The sequence below is a fragment of the Salvelinus namaycush genome, chromosome 4 (genome assembly GCF_016432855.1).
Source record: "Salvelinus namaycush isolate Seneca chromosome 4, SaNama_1.0, whole genome shotgun sequence".
NCBI classification, from domain to species: domain Eukaryota; kingdom Metazoa; phylum Chordata; class Actinopteri; order Salmoniformes; family Salmonidae; genus Salvelinus; species Salvelinus namaycush.
Window position 1 is genome coordinate 49,747,398 of NC_052310.1, and position 26,348 is coordinate 49,773,745.

A 26,348-nucleotide genomic window follows, 5' to 3' on the forward strand; every position below is an offset into this window, starting at 1 on the left:
TGCACATTGACCTATGTCACTAGCCGCAGTTTAAAACAATGACATCATATCTGAATTCCTCCATCTTTGTGTGCCTTCGCCATTCACTTCCCTTTATTTCAGTTTGGTTTAATAAAAAATGTAAAGGTTGCGATTTATATAGAGTGATATTATAATCCTTTTGACAGAATCATGCATTCATTAAATAGCCCCCACTTCCTGTTGAATGTTAACCCTTCAACTCCCACTCTTATATTTCCTACAGGTAAAACCTAACTGCCATGTGACGGTTCCCACCAGGGGCACAATGGCCAAACCCAGGATCTGTAAACAGGCAGCTGTGGAGGAGAAGGTGGAGAGGGAGAAGAAGGAGGAGAAAGAGGAGGACGAGGAATCATCAAAGGAGAGTCGTGCAGACGAGCAGGCCTTCCTAGTAGCCCTATACAAGTACATGAAAGAGAGGGACACACCTATCGATAGGATCCCCTTCCTGGGATTTAAGCAGAGTGAGTGAAATATCTTCCTTTTATATTCATATAAGCTTTGAATATAAGATATATAATCTTCACACACCAGGTCCTGTAAAAAGCATCATATGTGGGTCCATAACGCTTCTTCTCACACTGTCAGAGCGTCGCATGCATGGGAAACACATCTCGCTCAGATCAAACGCTTCTTATGTAGGTCGAATGTTTCACTTCACAACCATGAGGTTTCACATGCTAGGGAAGATTATGCCTTATATAGAGAACCATACAAGAACCGTCATTCAATATTATTTCTCGGCACAGCCATGCGTCATTGTGGTGCAATTCACTCAATACAAAAAGAGGTGAGCTGTTTTACATGTTAGTCTCTCTATACAAATGTAAGCTGTGGTTCACGATTAAACCCCATATAGATATTTGGAAAGAGACGTCATCTTCACACCAAAGAGGCTGTTCTTAAGTTGGCCAATGTGGTTGAGATGATATGATAGTGACTCAGTATGCATGCATATTGTAGTTACTGAGTCTACAGCATAGCATCGTTTGAATCGAAGCATAACGCCAACTGTTTTACATACAGTACATGATCTGAATTACAAACCAAGCAAGACTCATTAAAGCTTCCAATAATGCAATTTAAACTTGTCCTTGGCAACTTGACTGTTTAAAAAAATAGAACTACTACAAAATATGCTCAGACGCAATCAGCTTTCATGATTCCTTTCAGTCACTGCAATAGCCTCAAGTATCAAAGCAAAACTTTCCTGTTATGGAAATTGTGTTTTTGGATTTGCTTTTATGAGTGGTCTATAATTAAGAAAACAACTGTTTTAAAGCACTGGATTGTCGAACGGTAATACACATGTATTCCTGTCCTCTTTCAATGTGCCTCCTACATGCTTTGTGTGATTGTTAACAGAAGCCATTTAATGACATATTCTTCTCTAAACCATTGGCTCTGAAATGCACACAGAGCTACCAATTCCACTTCCTCTAAAGCACAATCTAGGGCAGACAGAGCATTGCAGATACAGGTGAAATACTGTAAGTGAATCGGCCAATCTATCCCCTTTATTTTAATGGCATATTCTACACAGGGCAATGCTATAGCTCCAGCTCAAAGTTTGTTATCTGTTCCACCAGAAAGGAAGCTTCTTTGGGTCTTCTTTGCCTTCTATTTAGCTTTAGCAGTGTGCCTGCTCGCTGCACAGGACGTAAGATAAATGAACTTCAGAAGAAGAAAAGCCACATGACAAAAAGAGGTTTCATTATATTCCATTCACTTGAACAAACAGCTATTCCCAGTGTTGGTACCACATTCTGAATGTACAAGGAGGGGGCTGGGAGTGTGTGTCAGTGTTGGTACAGTTTGACATCACATTGCACATTTTAAATTGCATTAGTCGCAAATAGGAGAATGAGGAGTTGGGGAATTGGTTTTCGTGTGTTGGGCGGGGGAGGTGATGCACATTATTTCAGGCTGCCTTTAGAGAGGTTCTTTTTGCCTTGTTTATTATTTACCTGTTTGAACTTGTCTGTTTTAGTCTACATTGTGTTTAGTCTGTTTTGCCATTTTTATCTCTGTGATAATTGCCCTGTTGAATAGAGTGAATTAGAGAAAAAACAGGCAGTAAGTAATCTAAGAAAGAAGTATTCTCTTATTTTCTTTCTCTTTTCTGTGCTTCCTAATTCTGCTTGCTATTGTGGTAATTACAGTCTATGCATAACAACCCCATTAATAGGCCTTAGCTGCTATCCAGTTGAAAACACAATGCCACTCTGCAGTTCAAATAGAACCCACCCAGCTTCCTTTGTTATTCTGCATGTTCATTGACAACAGCCACGGAAGAGGAGAAAGGAAAAATCAATGCTGTCAAATGCAGAGATAGGAAAATGTCATTTTGAAAAATGCAAGCCTTTGTGTACGCAAAGATTGAATTTTGATGGATTTCTCCCTAGGCGAACCTTCCTTATTTATAGGTCTTCATATAAAAATGATGTTACAATGATGTTACAGAAAGCAGATACAAATGTCATTGTTTGGAAAATTGCACAATAAAGTGGGTTCATTGTTTGCGGGGAAATGTACTGTCAGAGATGGAATGATTTCAAGCTTCATCTGAAAGGGTCTTTGTTGGATTTTGATCACCTGCCTAATCACTATGCTACACAACCACTCTAATACATGTGATATCATCTGTCATTGGATATTTGCATGTAAAAGTCTATGCAAAATGGCATTGGCATTTGAGCCAACATTGGTAACGAGTGCTAACATGTCAAGTAATACTTGATGCTCATAATGGTGTTTATTCAAATCCCCTTCAGCTGAAGTGTTACAGAGCTAGCTAGGTGTTAGGCTGTATCTACAGTAGTTTATGTAGCTACAGTGCATTCAGAAAGTATTCAGACCCCTTCACTTTTTCCAAATTCTTTTACATTACAGCCTTATTCTAAAAAGTTTTTTTTTTTTAAATCCTCATCAATCTCACACAATACTCCATAATGACAAAGTGAAAACAGGTTTAGATTTTTTTTCAAGTGTATTATAAATAAAAAACAGATACCTTATTTACATAAGAATTTCTGACCCTTTGCTACGAGACTTGAAATGGAGCTCAGGTGCATCCTGTTTCCATTGATCATCCTTGAGATGTTTCTACAACTTGATTGTAGTCCACCTGTGGTAAATTCAATTAAGCAAAAACCAAGCCATGAGGTCGAAGGAATTGTCCATAGAGCTCCGAGACAGGATTGTGTTGAGGCACAGATCTGGGGAAGGATACCAAAACATTTCTGCAGCATTGAAGATCCCCAAGAACACAGCGGCCTCCATCGTTCTTAAATGGAAGAAGTTTGGAGGAAACCAGGCACCGCTCATCATCTGGCCAATACCATCCCTACGGTAAAGCATGGTGGTGGCAGCATCATGGTGGTGGCAGCATCATGCTGTGGGGATGTTTTTCAGCGACAGGGACTGGGAGATTAGTCAGGATCGAGGGAAAGATTAATGGAGCAAAGTACAGAGAGATCCTTAAGGAAAAGAGCTCTGGAGCAGGTTAGGACCTCAGACTGGGGCGAAGGTTCACCTTCCAACAGGACAACAACCCTAAGCACACAGCCAAGACAATGCAGACAAGTCTCTGAATGTCCTTGAGTGGCCCAGCCAGAGCCCGGACTTGAACCCGATCAAACATCTCTGGAGAGACCTGAAAATAGCTGTGCAGCGACGCTCCCCATCCAACCTGACAGAGCTTGAGAGGATCTGCAGAGAATGGGAGAAACTCCCCAAATACAGGTGTGCCAAGCTAGTAGCGTCATACCCAAGAAGACCTGAGGCTGTAATCGCTGCCAAAGGTGCTTCAACAAAGTACTGAATACATATGTAAATGTGATATTTCAGGGGGTTTTTATATACAGTTGTCAGGCTGTGGGTAACTAGTGCATGGAATCAGGCGCAGGAGAGCAGAGATGAGTGTACAAGGTAGTTTATTCCACGAATTGCACCAGTATAAAACAAATACTAAAGGTGCATGAAAATACCGGTCACTCGTAAATAACGGGCATAATAACGAACCCGGCCGGCAAACAATACCAGCCATAAAGATACAACCTGAACATAATAAATAAACACGCACACCAACATGGGGGAAACAGTGGGTTAAATAATGAACATGTAAATTGGGGAATAGAAACCAGGTGTGTAGAAAACAAAGACAAAACAAATGGAAAATGAAAGTGGATCGGCGATGGCTAGAAAGCCGGTGACGTCGACCGCCGAACGCCGCCCGAACAAGGAGAGGGACAGACTTCGGCTGAAGTTGTGACAACAGTACCAGTCAAAAAGTTTGGACACACCTATTCATTCAAGGGTTTTTCTTTATTTTTAAAATGTAGAATAATAGTGAAGACATCAAAACGATTAAATAAAACATTTAGAATCATGTAGTAGCAAAAAGAACTGTGTTAAACAAATGAAAATACATTTTTGATTCTTCATAGTAGCCACCCTGTGCCTTGATAACAGCTTTGCACACTCTTGGAATTCTCTCAGCCAGCTTCATGAGGAATGCTTTTCCAACGGTCTTGAGTTCCCACATATGCTGAGCACTTGTTGGCTGCTTTTCCTTCACTATGCGGTCCAACTCATTCCAAACCATCTCAATTGGGATGAGGTCGGGTGATTGTGGAGGCCAGGTTATCTGATGCAGCACTCCATCACTCTCCTTGGTCAAATAGCCTTTACAAAGCCTGGAGGTGTGGTTTGGGTCATTTTCCTGTTGAAAAACAAATGATAGTCCCACTAAGCGCAAACCAGATGGGATGGCGTATCGCTGCAGAATGCTGTGGTAGCCATGCTGGTTAAGTGTGCCTTGAATTCTAAATAAATCACTGACAGTGTCACCAGCAAAGCACCCCCACACCATCCCACCTCCTCCATGCTTCACGGTGGGAACCACACATGCGGAGATCATATGTTCACCTACTCTGCGTCTCACAAAGACACGGCGGTTGGAAGCAAAAATCTCAAATTTGGACTCATCAGACCAAAGGACAGATTTCCACCGGTCTAATGTCCATTGCTCGTGTTTCTTGGCCCAAGCAAGTATCTTCTTATTATTGGTGTCCTTTTGTAGTGGTTTCTTTGCAGCAATTCGACCATGAAGGCCTGATTCACGCAGTCTCCTCTGAACAGCTGATGTTGAGATGTGTCTGTTACTTGATTCTGTGACGCATTTATTTGGGCTGCAATCTGAGGTGCAGTTAACTCCAATGAACTGATCCAGCAGAGGTAACTCTGGGTCTTCCTTTCCTGTGGCGGTCCTCATGAGCGTCAGTTTCATCATAGCGCTTCATGTTTTTTGCGACTGCACTTGAAATTTTCTGTATTGACTGACCTTCATGTCAAGTAATGATGGACTGTCATTTCTCTTTGCTTATTTGAGCTGTTCTTGCCATAATATGGACATGGTCTTTTACCAAATAGGGCTATCTTCTGTATCCCACCTCTAACTTGTCACAACACAATGGATTGGTTCAAACGCATTTAGAAGGAAAGAAATTCCACAAATTAACTTTTAACAAGCCATACCTGTTAATTGAAATGTATTCCAGGTGAGCCTCCTGAGTGGCACAGCGGTCTAAGGCACTGCATCTCAGAGGTGTCACTACAGACCCAGGTTTGATCTCGGGCTGTATTACAACCCGCCATGATCGGGAGTCCCGCAATCGACCCAGTGTCGTCCTGGTTAGCAGAGGGTTTGGCCGGGGGGGCTTTACAAGTAGGCCGTCATTGTAAATAAGAATTTGTTCTTAACTGACTTGGCTAGTTAAATAAAATACTACCTCATGAAGCTGGTTGAGAGGATGCCAAGTATGTGCAAAGCTGTCATCAAAGCAAAGGGTGGCTACTTTGAAGAATCTCAATTATAAAATATATTTTGATTTGTTTAACACTTTTTTGGTTACTACATGATTTCATATGTGTGATTTCATAGTTTTGATGTCTTCACTATTATTCTACAATGTAGAAAATAGTAAAATAAAGAAAAACCCTTGAATGAGTAGATGTATCCAAACTTTTGACTGGTACTGTACATTTGCAATAATGTCTAAAACTTTCCGAATGCAGTGTATGTGACAGTATATTTGCATTTGTTGATCTGACTGAATACCATTGATCTCCCTGTTTGTTGTCCCTCTAACAGTAAACCTTTGGACTATGTTTCAAGCTGCTCAGAAACTCGGAGGATATGAGTTGGTAAGTGTTTACATATGTCCTGCGCCATACTTCACAATCTTGGTCAGGCCCACATTTCGCAAAATGATACCGTTGTTTTAAACCCCCTCTAAGGGGAAAACACGTTACCCTCCCATTTCAGGGAAATTTGTGAAGTCTGTCATTATTTTCCCATGTTGAGGCTCTAAAATCAAGCTGTCTATTATATACAGTGAGACAGCAGAACGGGGACCTTTCACTTGGCAGCATACCTCACATTTGTTCAGTACTAATTTGGGAAGTGTTTCCAAAATTCTTACATCTTTTGATGTGAAGAGTAAATGCATTGTGAATATTGGTTAGTTCGTTAGTCACATATAGTCATAGAGAGAGACGAGCCGCCAAACTATAAACAGGAAACGTCATGTAATTGTTTCCTTTGAAGGCTTTTTATCTACAGCTGATTATCACTTTCATGCTTGCTTTGTGAGCAGGAAGCCATGTGGTTGGTTTGTGTAGCTACAGTATGTATTTAATGGTATAACTCATCACTCTCTGGCATCTTAAGTCTTCTGCATGCTTCGGTTTGAACAAATGAGTGTGCTCACATACTCCTTTAAAAGTTTGCCCTGAAAATGGGAAGAGCAGCAATAGATATTTGTCCATCTTGAGACGCCTTAGTCAGTATACACTTCCTTAAAATAGTCAGAATTAATCTAAGATAACTCAAGAAATCTGTTGTTAATTTTGATGTTTTTGCCGAGGTGATCTTAGTAGAGCAATTTTACATCTAACCAAGGTGTTTGGTTCGGTATTTCTCAAGTGAAAAAATGGACATAAACAATTTGTCTCTTGTTGAATTACAACAAACACTTCATTGAAGAATCCCTACTGTTGACCAATCACCAACAAAGGGGTGTAGACTTTGGCTACCGACTTCAGCTTGCCTCGAGAAAGTTTTCTGTGTGCATTAACAGCCTAAAAATAAACATTGCTGAAGACCAAAACGAATAAAAACGTCACAAAATGTCAGCGTTCCCTGCGCCCGGCCCACCACAGGAGTCGCTAGTGCGCGATGGGACAAAGACATCCCTGCCGGCCAAACCCTCCCGACGCTGGGCCAATTGTGCGCCACCCCATGGATCTCCCGATTGCAGCCGGTTGCGACAGAGCCTGGGCTCGAACCCAGAATCTCTAGTGGCGCAGCTAGCACTGCGATGCAGTACCTTTGACCACTGCGCCACTCGGGAGGCATTTAATGCATCTCTACCACTGTACTGTACTTTTCCCTGTTTTGCCCCTGCTGAGGTAGAGACTGCAGTAGCCAGCTACAGCTGGTGGCATATTATGGAGATGGTTTTGCATCAGAGAATGGTGATTTGATGTATTTTATTTCAGTGTCATACACCAATTGGTGCCCAGCCAATCTGGGCTTAAAAGACACAATTCTTTATTGTCTCTGTGGCACACTTAATAACTTTGTTAGTCATTTTCCTAGTGTGAGTGGTTAATACTATCTATAAAGATGCTATCACAGAATTATATACAGCATAATTAAAATAATTTTCTCTCTCAGATCACAGTTCGCAGACAGTGGAAAAATGTATATGATGAGCTGGGTGGAAACCCAGGGAGCACAAGTGCCGCCACATGCACACGAAGACACTACGAGAGGTGAGTTATTAACAAAGCCCTGTCCCATTTTCCTAATGCAGTGGAGGAAGAGGAGCGCTACTCTCAGCCCCAGTATCAGGTGTATGTAAACTCTGCTTAGGGAAGTAAGGCTTCCTTCCTATTCCTGACATGAATGTCTTTAGCCTTGTCCACAGACTCTCTCTCACACTGCTGCTCCATGCATACTAACACAGAGCACAGCTATATTCACCAAAGCATTCACACTTCTCTCTCTCCAACCAGCCTTTTTTATTGAGAGGGTCTGAACCAAAGCAGACAGCAAACGGATATGATCCTGGGGGAGCCTGAGGATATTATGCATGCACACACAGATTACGTGTCAAAAGAGGGCATGCAGAGCAATATTGTGAATGCATATAGTGAGTATGTGTATAGATCTAGGCAAATGACAAACAGTCAGGCTGAATTGCTCAGTCAATATGTGTAGGTTTATCTATGCTCTATGTACAAGTTCATACAAAATTGGATACTTGAATATGGTTGAGCAGTTAGATTATACCAAATAGCACTGCAGCTTAATAAACTTCCTGTGCAGCCAGAAGGGACTGTATTTGCTCTGCCTTTTGAAAGCCCTTTCCTAGCCCTGCATGAGTAGGAGGACTGGTATAGACAGTGTCAGCACAGGGGGTTGGGGGGGACCAGTGAGGTGTGACTGCTGCGCTGGCCTTTCTCAATACAGCCACAGAAAGCTGAGAAATTGTGCTGAATCAATACATCCCCAAAATATCCCCACTGCAGTGAATATCACCCTGTCAGAAAGAGAGCGGGAAATCTCAGCTGAACCCAAACAGGCCAGGGGAGGGGAATTTTAGCTGAGGCTCACTATTCCAGCAGCTAGGAGGGCAATTAACTTCATCGTATTAGCTCAGGAAACAAAGCTATTCTCTCTCCCTTGGAAGTATATGATAAATGACCCTGTTTGTCGGTTTGGTGAAGTATGTGTTTGGTCCCTGGTGGCGTCGTTGTTTTCCCTTAATGATTACTCAGCAATGAGAACACAATAAGTAATTTAAACTAGAGCATGCAACATTTATCCTAACGTCTTTTGATTTACCCCCCCCCCCCAAGTCAGAAGTAGTGGAAACATTTGGTTGTAATTGCACTATATTAACTGAACGTGCTGATCTTGGTCTTCTGTTTGGGACTTTGAATGTCCCCAAGCCCTGACTGCAATTTGAAATGATCCACATTATCCATTTACCTCTTTAATGGAAGTCATCTGAAACGGTTGCCTTGGAGAAATTATTTTCAATGATAGAGATCGAAATAATGACTGTATTTATGGTGTTGAGCAGCAGGCAGTAGAGAACATAGGTTATCTTTTGTTCTGTTCATTCTGAGGTACTTGTCATTTGGAAAGTTGCTCATTGCAGCCATTCTACTGTGCATTAGCTTAAAGGGAACAATCTATATTTAACGTCCAACCCAAGGTCTAAAGCTCCAGCTGGGAAAGCTTTAATGATATTTATTTAAACCGTTTCCCAAGATTAGCTGTCAGAGCTCTGCTCCCTGAATTAAAAATGAGGTCATGAAAAGATGGCATCAATAACCTTGAAATAGACTGCTGCATTCTCTCCCTGCATGCCGCTTCATGCTGATTCTTTGATTATACAGGTCAGTGGCTTTTTGCTGCCGTTAGTTATTTAAGCTCTCACTTTGTGTGAGCTGCTACTGCTACAGAAACATTACATTTATACTGTACATGTTGTCACTCTGATAGTTCCTGTGTTAATGCAGATTTAATGCCTGCCATGCATAGGATTTTTTATGTAATTGCAGGGGGGAATATCCATGGCAACAGTGGAGGCAATTGAGAATTATTTTCTCAGAGGTCGTACAGAGTACAACAAATAACAATAAATTCCACTCATATTAGTTAATATACCAGGTAATGTCAGTTTTTTATCTGATGAATAACCACATGTACACACTAGAGTGTGAATATTTATTTGGTTTGGATACAGGGTTGGATTCTTTTGCATACATTGCAGACGATATCATTGATTCTTTTATGCATTCCTCCTGGTATTGGTGTGCGTCTGCACTCACTCAAGCTGCACCTCAAATTGAAAATGCATCCCACAGTGTATAGGCTCATGACAAATTGGAACAACTTGGCAAGTCGCCACCCCGTGGATCATGTTAGAGTAGACTAAATCCTAAACACAGCCCTTACTCTGTGTTGCTTCTTGTTCCTCTATGCAACACTCAAGTCTCTTTATTACAAATCTACAACATGAGTTTAAAAAAACACATTGCTGTAAGAACCTAAAATGACAAGCTATAGGAAAAAACTACTGGACAGATTGCAGCTGTGATAGCACTTAGATGAATGAAGTTTGATTGCTCTCCCTCCTCATTCACCTGGCACAACAAAGAAATAACTAACCCACATGAAATATACTAGGCTTTTTAACCTAGTGTTTGCATTTAGGGGCTTGCAAATTGTGCCATACTTGCAGAGTTAGACATTTGGAAATACTGATAACAAGTCACAGTATTATTTTAAACATTCTTGCCATTGGCTTAGGAACAGTTCATGTGATTTATGTTGATGTATAATGATGAACAGACTCTTTTCACTATATTATAAATCTGTTCCTAATGTTGAGATTGGATTGAAGAACATAATGTTCTACACAGTGAACAACAGACATAATATCTAGCAGTTAATACAAACACTTACCATCCATTGCCCAACACCTGTCATGATTAAGGTTAGCTGTGTGCAGTTGAATGTAGTTTAGCCTTGGGGGAATGGTAAAGGTCATTTTTAGATCTGGTATTTCCAGACTCGACAAAAGGCCTTTCACTGCCCTGTTTAACTGTGTGAATCAGGATCACTTGAAGTGGTTGACTTTCTACAAAAGAGAGGCTTTGAAGCCAAATCTTTCCAAAGCTTAGGGAACAATGTCTGTTTATCCCGCTCTGACTCGGCTCTGAAGATTGGTATTTGCTTTTGTACAGACAGGAGTTATTGTTTTGCCAGTTCTTTGAAGCAGCCTAAACATAACAGTTGGTGATGAATATGTATTTTATGTTATGCTTCTTCTCTTCAAGAGGTTGTTTTAAAACTATCCCAAAATAGGGATCCGTTAACGCATTAAGAAAACCTCTGAACTTAACAGAACGCCAGCTCAAATTATCAGCACCAGGAAAAGTACTGAATGAAATAGCCTATAGGGGTTTTCCGGCGCTTTGGTGACTTAGGCATTTCTTGGATTCCACAGGTAAATCCCCTTTAACTCAGATGACAGACCAGCTAATTGTTGATAAAAACCTATTTGCTTGTTTGGCATGTAAGTGCATTATTTTAATGGGACAGACATGCTCAATTGACTATGTCACTGAATTACAATTGTATTGATTTCCAAATAATCTTACAACAATACATTATACTAAGAAATGTCTTTAGCCTAATTACATTCCAATATGCTAGAGAAATCACTGTCTGTCTCCTTTGCCTATTGAACCTTTAAATTTTTTATTAGTGGATAGGTTACGTACTCAAATCTACCATGAACATCATAGAAAATGGCTGCTCATGTAAAGGCTCAATGATGAATAGCCATGAGCGGAAGTTAAGTATTTATTGACCTCACAAAAATGTAAGCTCTCCTTCCCTCATTGAGTAATTCCCTCATTGACTTTTCCATGTCATGTTGTGCTCATTCTGCCCTCTAGTGTGCAGGAAAGTATGTTGCATTTGATTTTGATATTGCCTGTGATATTCATTACGAGAAGTGTTCCTGAGAGGCATTTCCTGCTTTGAACTCAACCAAGGATTTATATAAGAGAAAGCCCTATATTTACATAAATGTAGCCTATTACTGTGCAAAGAGCCTCCCTGCTGCCTTCACATGTGGACTGAATTCCTTTCATGGCCTCTCGATTGCACACCCTACCCGGCCCCCTGCTTTCAGGAAATTACTACTTACATAAGTCATATTGTATTATCATTGCTGTATTATGTGATCAGGAGAATGTTATATGCTCTCCCTGTACTTATTATCGGTCTTTTACAGAGTCACTGGGTGCTATTTATTATGTGAGTTTTCATAGTTAACTGTTCAGCAACAGAGAAGCAGAAAATAATCCTGCCGTGCTAAAAGAACAGTGTTACTTTTTTTTTAATTTCCAAAAATAAATAAATAAAATAAAAGACTGTCTGGAATATTGAGTTTAACAATTGTGATGTAACATGGATTTAAAGGAGAATGTTCCACTGAGATGTGACAAGCACACCAGTATGGACGGTACCCCCACCTCTCAGTGGCATTCTGGAGAATTAATGTAGGGCAGGGCAACTTTGATGGGGTTGGGGGCCACAAAAAAATCGGATTTCGTCATGAGAGAACGCATTCGCTCGTGCGTTTGCATATCCACATCCATATCCACACTTGCAGTCAGAGCCATCCCTAGCCTTTTGGGGGCCCTAAGCGAAAAAATTAGCTGACTTGGGCTAATTGACTGACTGTTAGTGACTGACATAACAATAGAAAAACTGCAGATGCAAAACCAAATTTCAAAATTGCACTTTGTGTATTCTATTATTCTAACTCTAAACAGTAAGTTTAGCCCCCGACTGATCCAATAGAACTTTGTGTCTTCGTCTGTAGCCTAGCTCCTAAAACTCAATGCAGGATTATTTCATTCTAATCCATGTCTGCTGATAGATACTGATTTGTAATTGGTATTGCTAGACGCCAAACTCAGAAAGGCATGGTGTTCATTCTTACAGCAGATGGTACAGTATCTTTGCAGACTTGAAATGTGAGTGTATATGAAATTGCTCCCTATTTTCTTTACTCTATTTATACAGTAAGTCACGTCGAGTTCACCACATTATTTCTCAATGGTGCAGTGGTTTATGGTGAATAATTTTTTCACTCCATTAACATCTGTCTTTCTTCTCTCTCTCGCCGTCTCTATTTTCTCCTTCTCCCTCTTTCAAATAAGTCACATTTAATCGTACATTTCCTTTCTTGGCCTGGGGCCCGGTGCCAGCTGTATGAAATTTAGTTTTACTGCCTCTGCTGCCAGCAGTTTGGTTCTGAGAAATCCCACTGAGCCGCTTGAACCAATGCAGCCGTTTTTACCCCAGTATCAAATTTCTCGGTAACAATTAAGTACCTTACTGTGATTGTTTTCAAATAAAAGAGCAATTTCTAACGCAAGAATTTTGCTAGGAGTGTCAGGGAGTGGTCTGAGTGGGGAGGGGAAAACTGAAAACTAGATGTTATTGGCAGAGAGGTTTGGAACTCTCTTTCTTAGGCCCTATTCCCATTACAAGATACCGTGTAAAGGAGAGTCTGAGGAGCAGGGTGGTGAAAGATAATACTACTTTTCAATTCACATTACATCCTTGCCTTACGTTGTGGCTGGCAACGCAACATTTTTGGTCCACAGCTCAAATTGACCGTAAATATCACAGTAAGCACAAAATATTCAACAATGACAGAAAATGTTCTTCTAAACCATATCACACTATTGAATAATGCAACCAAACCATATTACACTCTTGAATAATGCAACAATTCACACATGTAACAGTACCAGTCAAATGTTTGGACACACCTACTCATTCCATTTATTTTTTTTATTTTTTACTATTTTCTACATTGTAGAATAATAGTGAAGACATCAAAAATCTGAAATAACATGTATGGAATCATCGAGTAACCAAAAAAAGGGTTAAACAAATCAAAATATTTTGCCTTGATGACAACTTTGCATACTCTTGGCATTATTTCATAGTTTATGTCTTCACTATTATTCTACAATGTAGAAAATAGTAAAAATAGAGAAAAACCTTTGAATGAGTAGGTGTCCAAACTTTTGACTGGTACTATATGTGCAGACAAAGGGTTTATTTTCTCATCTGTAGGCTACACTCATTACATTTTAGCTTCAATACAAAAGCACAGAGTTGCTAACAGCATGTCTTCATCAATTAACGTTAGCCTATCAAAAATGTACGATTAACCCCCAAACTAGGCTTCATTTTTATCAATATCATGCAAAACATCATGTGGTAAAAGCAAATTGCGACTGAAACCGTGGGTATAAGTGAATTCACCACAACAAGCTGTTTTATATGGAAGGGCATACCCGCCACCAAAGAATAAAATGCCTCATGATTTGTCAACGTGCACAATTAGTCTGTGCTTCAGTCTGATCAACTGTAGCCTCCTGATAACAACCACAGCTGCAGATAGCCTAGAGAAGCCTATGCACTCTGATCCCATCTGGGCCTGGCCAGGGGAAACGTAACGTCATGTTTTTATAGCCTAAGCTCTGTTTTTATAGATTAAAATAGGCCCATTTATTTGTGTTCTGAGAAAATAAGAATGTGATCAAATGTGGTTTATATTCACACTTCGGTGGCTAGGCTACCTCGGCCTTTTTAATCCAAAATGATTGATTGGAATTAAGTCAATCAACAGTGATGACATACTCACACAGTATCTTTTTAATTACAGATGCAAAGGCCTACACGATGCCACCCTGCATACAGCGACCTCAGCCCAGTTAGTTTTTGTCCAATTGCAGTTGTTGTCTCTGTCTGTGTAAAGGGTTTTAATGTTTTCATCCTCCCTAGGGCCAGTTTTTTTTAACCAGATGAGTCGATTATAAAAATGATCTGGTCCCATCATAGCCCATATAAAATTTTTGTTTTTACAGCTGATTTATTACTATGTTGTATGCTACAACTAGGGTCCGGAGTTGTTTAGGTTACTACGCGATCGGGTAAAACTCTGTGCCCCAGGAAAACAATTTACCCCCCACCACTCAGGGACCTGTGGTGCCACCTCTGAAATGTCCACACAATGTTACAATGAAAAAACATATCCTATTTGTATGATCTGCATTTGACATGTGTTTGGTGGTGGGGATGAGCTTCCATAGTTTTACATGGCTCAGTGCAGCCAGCAGCTACTGTAACAATTTCAGAATGTAACAGGCTGTTACTGCATTATCAGGTAAAAACTCAATAAAACAAGTCTCAGATATTAGGAAAATGTGTATACATTTCAGCCTTTTAAAAAACATTGCTCTGCTATTACCATTTATACTGTATGAGTGTTAGCTCATATAGAATGGGCTGCCGGGTGGCACAGCGGTCTAAGGCACTGCATCTCAGTGCTAGAGGCTTCATGACAGACCCGGGTTCGACTCCAGGCTGTACCGTGATTGGGCGGCGCACAATTGGCCCAGCGTCGTCCAGGTTAGGGTTTGGCAGGGGGAGGCCGTCATTGTAAATAAGAATTTGTTCTTAACTGACTTGCATAGTTAAATAAAGGTAACAAAAAAAATTGCTCAATGAGACAATTCTGCTTACACTGCCCTGCTTCAAGGGGGGCAACTGTCGTGCGAGTGTCGTGATGTCACCAGGCAGGCCAAAACAGACTGAAATTTCAAGTGGTCTTTTCAAACAGCTGTTACACTAAAAGGGCATGATCATAATTACCTCACAGTGTGGAAATATATATAAAACACAGGGAATCTAGTTTTAGACTGCACTGGTACTTTAAAGGAATTTCTGTTTATGAACAAGCGAACCACTAATGATTCCTTGTTTGTTCTACCACAATGTCCCTTAAAAAGGGAATTGAGCAACTACTTAATGTGCACACATGAGAACCTGTTCATGCCTAAGTTGTTTCCTAATAGCATTTGGATTGCTATCATGAAAGCTGGCCTCACAAAGGAATGGGTAGGGCGAGGCTTTCCAAAATAATATTGAACATTTCATCACTGGCTGGTACCTCCTTTCGATATTTGATACTGTAATGTTTTGTGGTGTTTAACCTAGAGTATGCCACATGTTTTTCTCAGCATTTTCGTCAGTCCTTATATTGTTTCACACATTTGATAAGACCTTGGTGATAATAACCCCCATGGTGTCAGAACCCGCCCTGTAGTCTCATCAACAGCACAGCTCAGTCAGAATGGATGTTTTTTTAGTTACTCTAGCAGCTGTAGTGTGTTAACTGTTTCCCTGGTAATGTGATGTAAAGATTAACACGCCCTCACTGGGGGCCTCAGCCTTGCCTCATCTCCTGGCCCTATGCCAGGTGTTAGTTGGCTCCCCAGCTCTCTCAGCACATACCAGCTCTGTGTTGAAGCATGCTCTATAGTCTATACTAACTGACTCACGCCCACCACCAGTGTACTCTGGTCAGTCAAGTGTCAAAATTAAGGTTGAAAGTTCCTTTCAGAATTTCAGATGTAATTCAAGTTATGTGTCTTTGTCTATGCCACAGTTGTAGGCCTAGCATCTCTGGTTTATCTAGATATAACTTCCTAGAGTGAATGTCCTCTTACAATATAAGTTGGACCTTTTCATTATTGACTGTCATGTCTTGAAAAAGGTCCCAAACCCGAAATGTTGACACCCAATAAACACATGCAGAGGTAATCGTGTGTGGGGGAATTCTTATAAATTGATTGAACTTAGCAGTTTTATTCCTTGCACCACTTATGAGAGACTGCGTAGTTGTTAATCTTTAAAAATGTGTTGATTTTTCCACATTTTTCATTGTAGCTACATGGGCAGGGTGTGTAACAGCATTCCTAAGAGGTGATACATTTATAGCCTTAACTTTGTTTCAGGTTAAGGTTAACTCAGTCTCTTCCCCTCTGACCTTTCCAGGCTCCTCCTACCCTATGAGAGGTACACCAAAGGAGAGAAGGACAAACCCCTCCCCTCAGCCAAACCCAAAAAACAGGAGCATGGGGCCCAAGAGGGGGGTGCCAAACCCAAAGGGGTCACAGCGAAACGACCTAAAGGTGGACTAAACCAGAGGCAGGTGGCCAGGAAGGAGAGAGAGAGCGACGACACAGCAAAAAGCCGGGAGCTCTCACAGGTCCGTCCTACTCATTTTCTGTCCGTCTGTCTCACACTCTCTCGTTCACACACACTCTTTCTTAGAAAGATAACATATGCCAACGTCACACATACATCATGTATATGTATTGAATAACAGTATGGCATGTTTTCCCACTAAGGTATCTGAGGAGAAAGAGGAGAACCAGGAGCCTGCAGTGATGAAGCAGGATCCTCTTCCCAGAAAGGAGCCTGAAGAAGAGTTACAACACACCCTGAAGAAAGAGGAGACATTGAGCCAGGAGGAAGTATCCTGCCTGAATCCCCCCAACACAGACTGCCACCAAGCCACACCTGTGCTCCACAGTGATCTGTGTCCACAGCCCGAGTGGAGACATCCCAGCCAGCCACAATCAGACACATTCAACCCTGAGCAAAGGGACCAAGCCGATGGAACCCTCTCTAAGACCCCATATCCACACAACTGGGACAACAACGACAGTAAGCCTAGGTATAGCAGTCTAGCTGACCCAAGCACACCTGACACTCCAGTAGCTAAAGACACAGACAGTCACGGTTATGGACATGGTGGGAGGGTGGGTAAGGTGCTGCCCATGTGTAAGCAGAGCCCACCCCCACTGCAGCTGTACTCTACAGAGCCACTCACAGACAAACAGGACTCCCCCAGTAAAAACAAAGAGATAAATCAGTGTCACGTGCACACGCCAACAGCATACTCCAAGGACAACCTGGGGGTCATGTCCCCACTAGCCAAGAAGAAGCTCCTCTCCCAAGTCTGTGAGACAAGTCATTACTCATTCAGTTCCCCTTCTCTTCCTCCTCCCACTCCATCAGCCAGCGTGGGTGATGTAAGCGACAGCTGCGTAGAGGAGATGGTGAAACTGAGGGAGGACTCCATCCCGGACAGCCCAGAGATGGCTCCTGTCTTCAGGCCTTCTGTCATCCAGCACGCCCAAAGCGTCAAACCCCAGCAAGAGAGGAGTCCTCTGGGGGATCTGTCTGAGCCTTTCACTTGCAGAGTGAGCCACTTCCAGCCCCGGCTCAACCCCCCCTGGCACCCCTACCTCCACAGGACTGAGCACCAGGATGGAGTGGAGAACGCAGGGGAGACACGGATGCAGCAGCACCCCAGTCAGGCACCACCAGGCTTTGCAGGCGACTGCTACTCCTCCCCTCACCTACACAACCTCTACCGGCAGACAGAGAACTGTCTGAGTCAAGAGCGAATGGCCAATTATCCCAACAGAGACAAACAGGGACATTTTATCGGGGAATGTCAGAGCAGCGAGGGCTTCAGCTTAAACAATCCTGACAGAGAAGGGTTGGCTTACAGAGCTCCCAACTTCTCTGAGAGGACACAAACACATGGGGATAGACCATTGGACGAGGAACCCCGAGATTTCAGTATTTCCAAGCCTGTCACTCAAAGAATGTCTTTCACAAAGCCCTCTTTCTGTGGCCTCCCATATCCCATGATGCATCAGAGTTTAGACTATCACCCCAAAGCATGCAGAGTCCTCCCCATGACTATATCTACCCCCAAACAAAACCCAGACCCCCCTCAGCCCTTCTTCAACCCTAAAAGCCACGCTGAGACTGTCAGTGCCTCCAGACCCAGTAAGAGAAGCCTGGGGGAACTAGAGAACGAGGGGGTGCCAGACCGCAAGGTGCGAGTGGTGACCCCCATGCACCCCGCCGGCTCTGTCCGCAGGGGCGACCCACAGGGGGAGGAGCTCAAACCAGCTGAACCGGCGCACGCCATCCACCTCCACATTCCCGAGGGCCACACCTACCCTCCACACGCGCCCTTCTACCCAGGGATGTACCCCGGGATGCAGGACGCCCTCCATCACAACCTCCAGTACCTGAAGAGCCAGACAGCTGTGTCCCCCCTGGTCCCTCCACTAGCCTTCCACTCCATGATGCTACAGAGGCAGCTGATGGCCTCACAGCCCAGCCCCCATCACTTTTACAGGCACCCTGGGGGGACGGCCCTGTACGGGGACCTCCTGCACCACCTGTACCCCCTGTCCACCCTTACCCACCCACAGCTGTCCTCCATGCACCCCAGCACCAGACTCTAACAGACAAACCTACATGGAGCTTAACTGTCTCTACCTGGGACAGTGGATCTAGTGTTCTATTATTCAGTAAGCATGACAACACTGGTTAACTGTAGCTGGTGGATTTAGTCAGGCACACAGTTACATTTTTTTCTATTTTTCGTTTGTTTTTGCACTGTGCTGTATCACCACTTAAGTTACCTTGTCTCAATTTGCACTCTGTAGTGTTTGTGTTCACCAACCAGGTCCTTTCTCTCGCTCAACAGTCAGGTTCTTACTATCTTTGAGTGTGGAGGGACAGGAGACAGAGAAAATCCATTGGCATGCATGTCGAGGGACAATCAGATTTGCTGGGTCTCCAAAGGGATGGACTACATCACTGCAATGCAACAACCTCATCCTCCAAATGTGTTCTGGGGATTTTATCAGGTTGAAACACTAAAAAAACATGAGGGGCCTATCTAAAATAGACTCTTTACGCAAAGTTTGCCATTGGAAAAGTTAATGCAGCTGTTAAGCATTAGGCTACTCCACCTTCAATCAAGTTTTTAATATCTTTTTAGAGCTCTCTAGTGTGGTGCTTTGGCCTGTTTCTGTTCATGTATAAGTCAACTACACCTGTATTCTTAGGAATTACTGTGTTAAACCACGGTGCTGTACAAAACCACAAGGTCCTGAGGTATTGTATGTACAGTACCAGTCAAAAATTTGGATACAACTACTCATTACAGGGTTTTTCTTTATTTTTACTATTTTCTACATTGTAGAATAATAGTGAAGACATCAAAACTGAAATAACACATATGGAATCATGTAGTAACCAAAAAAGTGTTAAACAAATCAAAATATGTTTTATTTGAGATTCTTCAAAGTAGCCACCCTTTGCCTTGATGACAGCTTTGCACACTCTTGGCCTTCTCTCAACCAGCTTCAAGAGGTAGTCACATGGAATGCATTTCAATTAACAGGTGTGCCTTGTTAAAAGTTAAATAGTGGAGTTTGAGCCAATCAGTTGTGTTGTGACAAGGTACGGGAGGTATACAAAAGATAGCCCTATTTGGTAAAAGACCAAGTCCATATTATGGCAAGGACAGCTCAAATAAGCAAAGAGAAACGACAGTCCATCATTACTAAGTAGTCAATCTGGAAAATGTCAAGAACTTTATTCAAATTTCAAGAAAGTTCCTTCAAGTGCAGTCGCAAAAACCATCAAGCACTATGATGAAACTGGCTCTCATGAGGACCGCCTCAGGAAAGGATGACCAAGAGTTACCTCTGCTGCAGAGGATAAGTTCATTAGAGTTAACTGCACCTCAAATGAATGCTTCACAGAGTTTAAGTAACAGACACATCTCAACATCAACTGTTCAGAGGAGACTGTGTAAATCAGGCCTTCATGGTCAAATTGCTGCAAAGAAACTACTACTAAAGGACACCAATAAGAAAAGAGACTTATTTGGGCCAAAAAACACAAGCAATGGAGATTAGACCGGTGGAAATGTGTCCTTTGGCCTGATGAGTCCAAATTTGAGATTTTTGGTTCCAACCACTGTATCTTTGTGAGACGCAGAGTAGGTGAATGGATGATCTCTGCATGTGTAGTTCCCACCGCAAAGCATGGAGGAGGAGGTGTGATGGTGCTTTTCTGGTGACACTGTCAAGGAACACTTAACCAGCATGGCTACCACAGCATTCTGCAGCGATACTCCATCCCATCTGGTTTGCGCTTAGTGGGACTATCATTTTGTTTTTCAACAGGACAATGACCCAACACACCTCCAGGCTGTGTAAGGGCTATTTGACCAAGGAGAGTGATAGAATGCTGCATCAGATGACCTGGTCTCCACAATCACCTAACCTCAACCCAATTGAGATGGTTTGGGATGAGTTGGACCGCAGAGTGAAGGAAAAGCAGCGCTCAGCATTTGTGGGAACTCCTTCAAGACTGTTGAAAAATCATTCCAGGTGAAGCTGGTTGAGAGAATGCCAGGAGTGTGCAAAGCTGTCATCAAGGCAAAGGGTGGCAACTTTGAAGAATCAAAAAAATATATATATTTGTTTAACACTTTTTTGGTTACTACATGATTACATGTGTGTTATTTAATAGTGTTGATGTCTTCAATATTATTCTACAATGTAGAAAATAGTAAAAATAAAGAAAAACCCTTGAATGAGTAGGTGTGTCCAAACTTTTGACTGGTACTGTAGATAAAAGCTCATTTTCATCAGAACACCCAAGCTGTGAAGAAACCACATTTGACGTTTTTCATCAGTTTTTTAAGGCGAGTCGTATCGCTTGTCAGGAACATTCTCTCAAAATGTTTTGTTGAACCCTGAGAGATGGGAAGGTGACCCAGATACATTAATATATTGAACAGAAAGTATTTGTACTACACTTAACATTTGAGTCACTGATGCTGCCTACTGTGACATCTGACAGCACTTATCTTGACACATTGTAGCTCTGAAAAATCATTTATTCTTTCATGTATGGCTGTTTACTCAGCCTCCTTCGTTCAACAGCATACTGTATGATAAATAAAAAATGTGTCTTGTAGATTATTGCTTTGTGAATATGTGCCTTTCTTAATCTTTGATTACTGGTTGCAGGACTACAGTTATAAGGTTCCATTCTATCATCACATTGCAGTGCAAACTCATTGGACTGTAATTGTATAGTATCATAGTTAATGTTTAGCAAAGGCATAGTTAAGCACTGGTGTAGAGAATGGCTACTAGAATAGATTTATGTGCCACAGCCAGGCTCAGTGATCAAAAGGAACCCTGTAGCGCCTGAGGACTAATAGCACCTGGTCTGGGTTTACAACCATCATAACTGTTTTAATGGGTATTTGGGACATATGAAATATAGGTAACACATAGCCGTTTAATTTTGTCTTGAAGCCAATCAGAAGAGATTTAGCAGACACTTAAGATAAACATTAATTTACAATTACATGTTCTGAATGTCATGTTTGCTTCAGCGGCTTTAGTAACTACTGTTTAGGCTCCTTAACATTCAAAACTATTCTCTGGCATCTTTCTCTGTCTGACATCTTCTGTAAATAATAATGTAAATACTGTTGACTTCTGACAGTCTTATCATGTGTTATATGTTGTTATAATCTGTAAATAGTATAAATGCATAAAGCTGCTTACACAATCTAGATGTGTCAAAGGTCACCTTACTATATTAGATCTGAACACTATTTGTAGGACACTTTTTATTTGCTTGTTTTCCCACATTGTTTCCCCACATTGTTTCCATACTGTTCATCTTTAACGTGTTTTTGATACGATGTGCCATCTGTTTACCAATCATTTAGCTGGCAAACAAGAAGAAAAACATTTTGTATTATATGATCCTCTGTATATTTAATTAAAATATTTTACTATCAACAAATGTCTTTCTCCCCTTAATTGTGGTGGTACTATACCACAGATGGGTGAGGTTGGAAAATATAACTCATTTTCTAAGAAGATCCATGATGAAATATTGAAATGTCATGTAGACCCAACTACAAAGGTCCAGGTAACTGCCAAAATAAAGGAGACACCAACATAAAGTATCTCAATAGGGCATTGTCACATCACGAGCAGCGAGAAAGTGTCTGGAACTCTATTGGAGGGATGCGACACCATTCTTTCATGAGAAATTCCATAATTTGGTGTTTTGTTGATGGTGGTGGAAAATGCTGTCTCAGGTGCTGCTCCAGAATCTCCCATACATGTTCAATTCTTTGAGACCACTCTTTCAAAGTCACAGCAATCTCTTCTTCAAGCCATGGTAGCCAAAATAATAGGCAACTGGGCGTTTTTATACATAAAAGTAAGCATGATGGGGTGTTCATTGCTCAATAAACTCAGGAACCACACCTGTGTGTAAGCACCTACTTTCAATATACTTTGTATTGCTCATTTACTCAAGTGTTTCCTTTATATTGACAGCTACCTGTATTTCAAGGCATATTGCAGGCATTTTGCCAGTGTTGGGTCTAACTCAATGTCTTAAGTCTTAATCACTGTGTAATTTGCTGACAGTATGTCTGGAACGGAAGGTTGCTAATAATTCAAAGGTTCGTGTTCCCATTTATAGTAGTTGTAACATGTTTTCAGTTGAGAGATATTCTAGATCTCTCACCACCACTAAAGGTAGGTCTCTACAAGGTGTCAAAAGGCACTTAAATATTTTGTCTTGCTCATTCAACCTCTGACTGGCACACATACACAATCCATGTCTCAATTGTCTCGAGGCTTAAAAATCCTTCTTTAACCTGTCTCCTCCCCTTCATCAACACTGATTGAAGTGGATTACAGTTGACATCAATAAGGGATCATAGCTTTTCCCTGGATTTTCAACGTTTTGCTCGCCTGAGGTAGAGTATCTCATGATAAGCTGAAGACCACACTATCTACCTAGAGAGTTTTCATCTGTATTTTTCATAGATGTCTACATACCACCACAGACCGATGCTGACACTAAGACCACACTCAATGAGCTGTATTCTGCCATAAGCAAACAGGAAAATGCTTATCCAGAGGCAGCGCTCCTAGTGGCCAGGGACTTTAATGCAGGGAAACTTAAATCCGTTTTACCAAATTTCTATCAGTGTTAAATTTACAACCAGAGGGAAAAAAACTCTAGACCACCTTTACTCCACACACAGAGACGCATACAAAGCTCTCCCTCACCCTCCATTTGGCAATTCTGACCATAATTATATCCTCCTGATTCCTGAATACAAGCAACAATTAAAGCAGGAAGGACCAGTGACTCGGTCAATAAAAAAAGTGGTCAGACGAAGCAGATGCTAAGCTACAGGACTGTTTTGCTAGCACAGACTGGAATATGTTCCGCGATTCTTCCGATGGCATTGAGGAGTACACCACATCAGTCATTGGCTTCGTCAATAAGTGCATTGATGACGTCGTCCCCACAGTGACCGTACAAGCAAGATGTTGTAGCAAACAAGTCTTTGTTTGCCAAGGCAACACACCTTCCCTGTATCAGCAGCACACCTTTTTCCCTACTCCCATCCTGATTCTCCTGTCTGTGGAACAGCTTGTTGTGTTGTGGTCATAGACATATAATCGTTCAAAGGGTTTTGGTACCTCTAAACCTGGCAATTTGACTGTTAAACTCATGGGTACACTAGCAATGGCTGCCAGTCTTGACTTGAATGGGAACTGCCATTTATGGATTATATGCCTATGGTTGGTTACAGCTGTCATTTGCCTTTCCCAAATTTCAAAATACAATCATGCAAAAAACATACAGTTTGGAAAGCAAATGCTGTCATTACTAAATGTGTCAGGTGATAGGTACTTTAACATTTAGGGCTGTCCCAATGGAGAAAAAAATATTGGTTGACCAAGAGGCATCTGTTCTTTCAACCAATCGATTGGTCCCCCGAAAAATTAAGTGTATTTTTCCATATATTCACAAATCCTTTGCTTTTTCATCAAATCAACAATATTCACTGAGCTTGTCTGATGTTTTCAGCACACTGTTATATAATTAAGACAAACAAATGACTAGAGGAAGTCCGACCAGCAATTGATTTGATTATGCCAGGCCGGGCTCAGACTTGCTGCCCTGTGTTAAAAAAAAAGAAAAAACACTGAGTGACTGTGTGACTAGCATCCATTGTGTCTCTCTCCTCCCTGGTGCAGTGACCTTCACAGAACATCAAAATGTTTATCGTGCTATGTTGCTGAACATAATTACAGCCATTTCTAACTGAAAAGTTATGTTATTTGAAATCCCTCATTTGTTTAGGAAAAAGATTCGCTATTCCTTCGACCCTTGCTCTCTTTACGTGGCACATGTATGCATCACATGCACATGACCAATATGGCCTGACCTAAAGCATATCATAATCACATCAATAAATTGGTTATAACAAACTCTGAACACCGTAACACGTGACAGCAAAATGGATGCAGAGGAAGTGACAAATAAACTCGAAACAGGGGAATGTTTACTGGTTGCTCAGGAAATAAAGGGAAAGTCAGATCTGTGGAAGACATTTGACCTATGGAAACTACTGGAGATCAAAAAGAGGAGGGTAAGGAGCAAGCGCTGCGTGCATATTATGTGTGCCAAACAGATGCTGTACAGATTACAATATACATTTTTTGACTGCTTGGAACAATGTAAAAGACACTAAATAAATTCTAAGCATACCAGAGAGTCTGTTGTAGCATTTTTTTGTCAGGCCTTTATTACAGCAAAGACTAAAAACAGTCGCTTTCATTCGTGAATGCAATTTCTGCTTTATTTATTGTTTAAGCTAATTATCCAAGGCTCACTTTATAGCCATGCGTCCTCTGAAACACGACCTGTCAAGCCGCACTGCTAGAGAAGCTGTTCTAATGATAAAAAGCCTTTATTACAGCAAATCAAAGAATTAAAACAGACACATTTGTGAAATTGTTTACTTGACATATTGTTGCATGAGGCTTGATGCTCACGGAATCAGCAGGCCATTAAACAAACACTCAAACAGGATCTGTCTTATATATATATATATATATTGATTATTTATAATGCCAGGCACATTTGTAACCCGATTCAGGAAACTGGGCGTATCTCGCAAGTCACGACTTCACAGGAGAGCCGTTTGAACGTAAAACATATAAAAATGCATTTTTTGGCAGAAATGCCTTCTCAAACATGTGAACTTTCATGTGCCTTAATAACAAACTTGCATGCCATCTGTAAACATGTATAAAATTGTTAAATTACGAGTCTTGTTGGTTAAGCCACAGAAAAAGGCAGCAACCATCCCACTAGCCATGATTGGCTGAGATAATGACGTGGACATGCCGAGAGATGAGTTCGGGTGGTCTGCTATATAGAAGGCTTCTGTCCATTTGAGCTCGTCAGTCTGTGTTGGTAATCCTGTCGAACATGGCTTTTTTTTTAATGTATTGTGTAGTGGAGCTGCATAAGTGTTGCTCTCCACTTTCTGGAGGATCAAGTTTTGAAATCAGCTTGCAGGGGTTGCGTGCATTTAAAGGGCAGGTATTGACTGCTATTTAAGTTGACGTGGCAAAGTACCCCGCACCGGGTACTCCCGGCTCTATTTCCTCTAGGGGGTGCATGCTAAGAGTGAACATCTTGCAGTTGATATACTAATCGGATGTCTTTGAAGAGTTGAGAGAGTACTCCTTTCTAATTTTCTTTACCCAACCAGTACACTCAATACAATGGCAATGCTTCTTTAAACTTTTTTTGGTCCAATTGCCCCTTAGCCTCCAAACCTGCCTCTTTATTGTCTGCTACGCTCTTTCAATGTGTTGTGTGTGACAACCTGTGTGAGGATCAACAAAGTTGTTTCTGTGGTTGACTGTCTGGTGATTGTAAACCAGTGTGATGGAAAATGTTATCTTGTGAAGAGACAGCCTTGAAAATGTTCATCTTGTCTTAGTGTCATAATGTAATCCTTGGTTCCTGCCTGTGCTTGGTAAAGATATGAAGGGGGGGCATGACCCCCTCAGGACCATCTGGCAGATTGCCTAGAATAAGTTCTATAAGTTAAGATATAGAA

The 26,348-nt window shown here is 41.5% G+C and overlaps 1 protein-coding gene across 1 annotated transcript in view; it reads left to right on the forward strand.

Moving 5' to 3' along the window:
- The window catches only part of LOC120046590 (AT-rich interactive domain-containing protein 5B-like), a 69,950-nt gene extending 50,412 nt beyond the window's left edge, over positions 1-19,538 (forward strand). The window contains exons 6-10 of the mRNA XM_038991955.1: positions 245-485; positions 6,176-6,228; positions 7,763-7,860; positions 16,538-16,751; positions 16,894-19,538. Coding sequence (XP_038847883.1) covers positions 245-485; positions 6,176-6,228; positions 7,763-7,860; positions 16,538-16,751; positions 16,894-18,816 — 2,529 coding nt within the window. The 3' untranslated portion in view covers positions 18,817-19,538. The remainder of the gene's footprint in view (positions 1-244; positions 486-6,175; positions 6,229-7,762; positions 7,861-16,537; positions 16,752-16,893) is intronic.
- Positions 19,539-26,348: the final 6,810 nt, after the last annotated feature.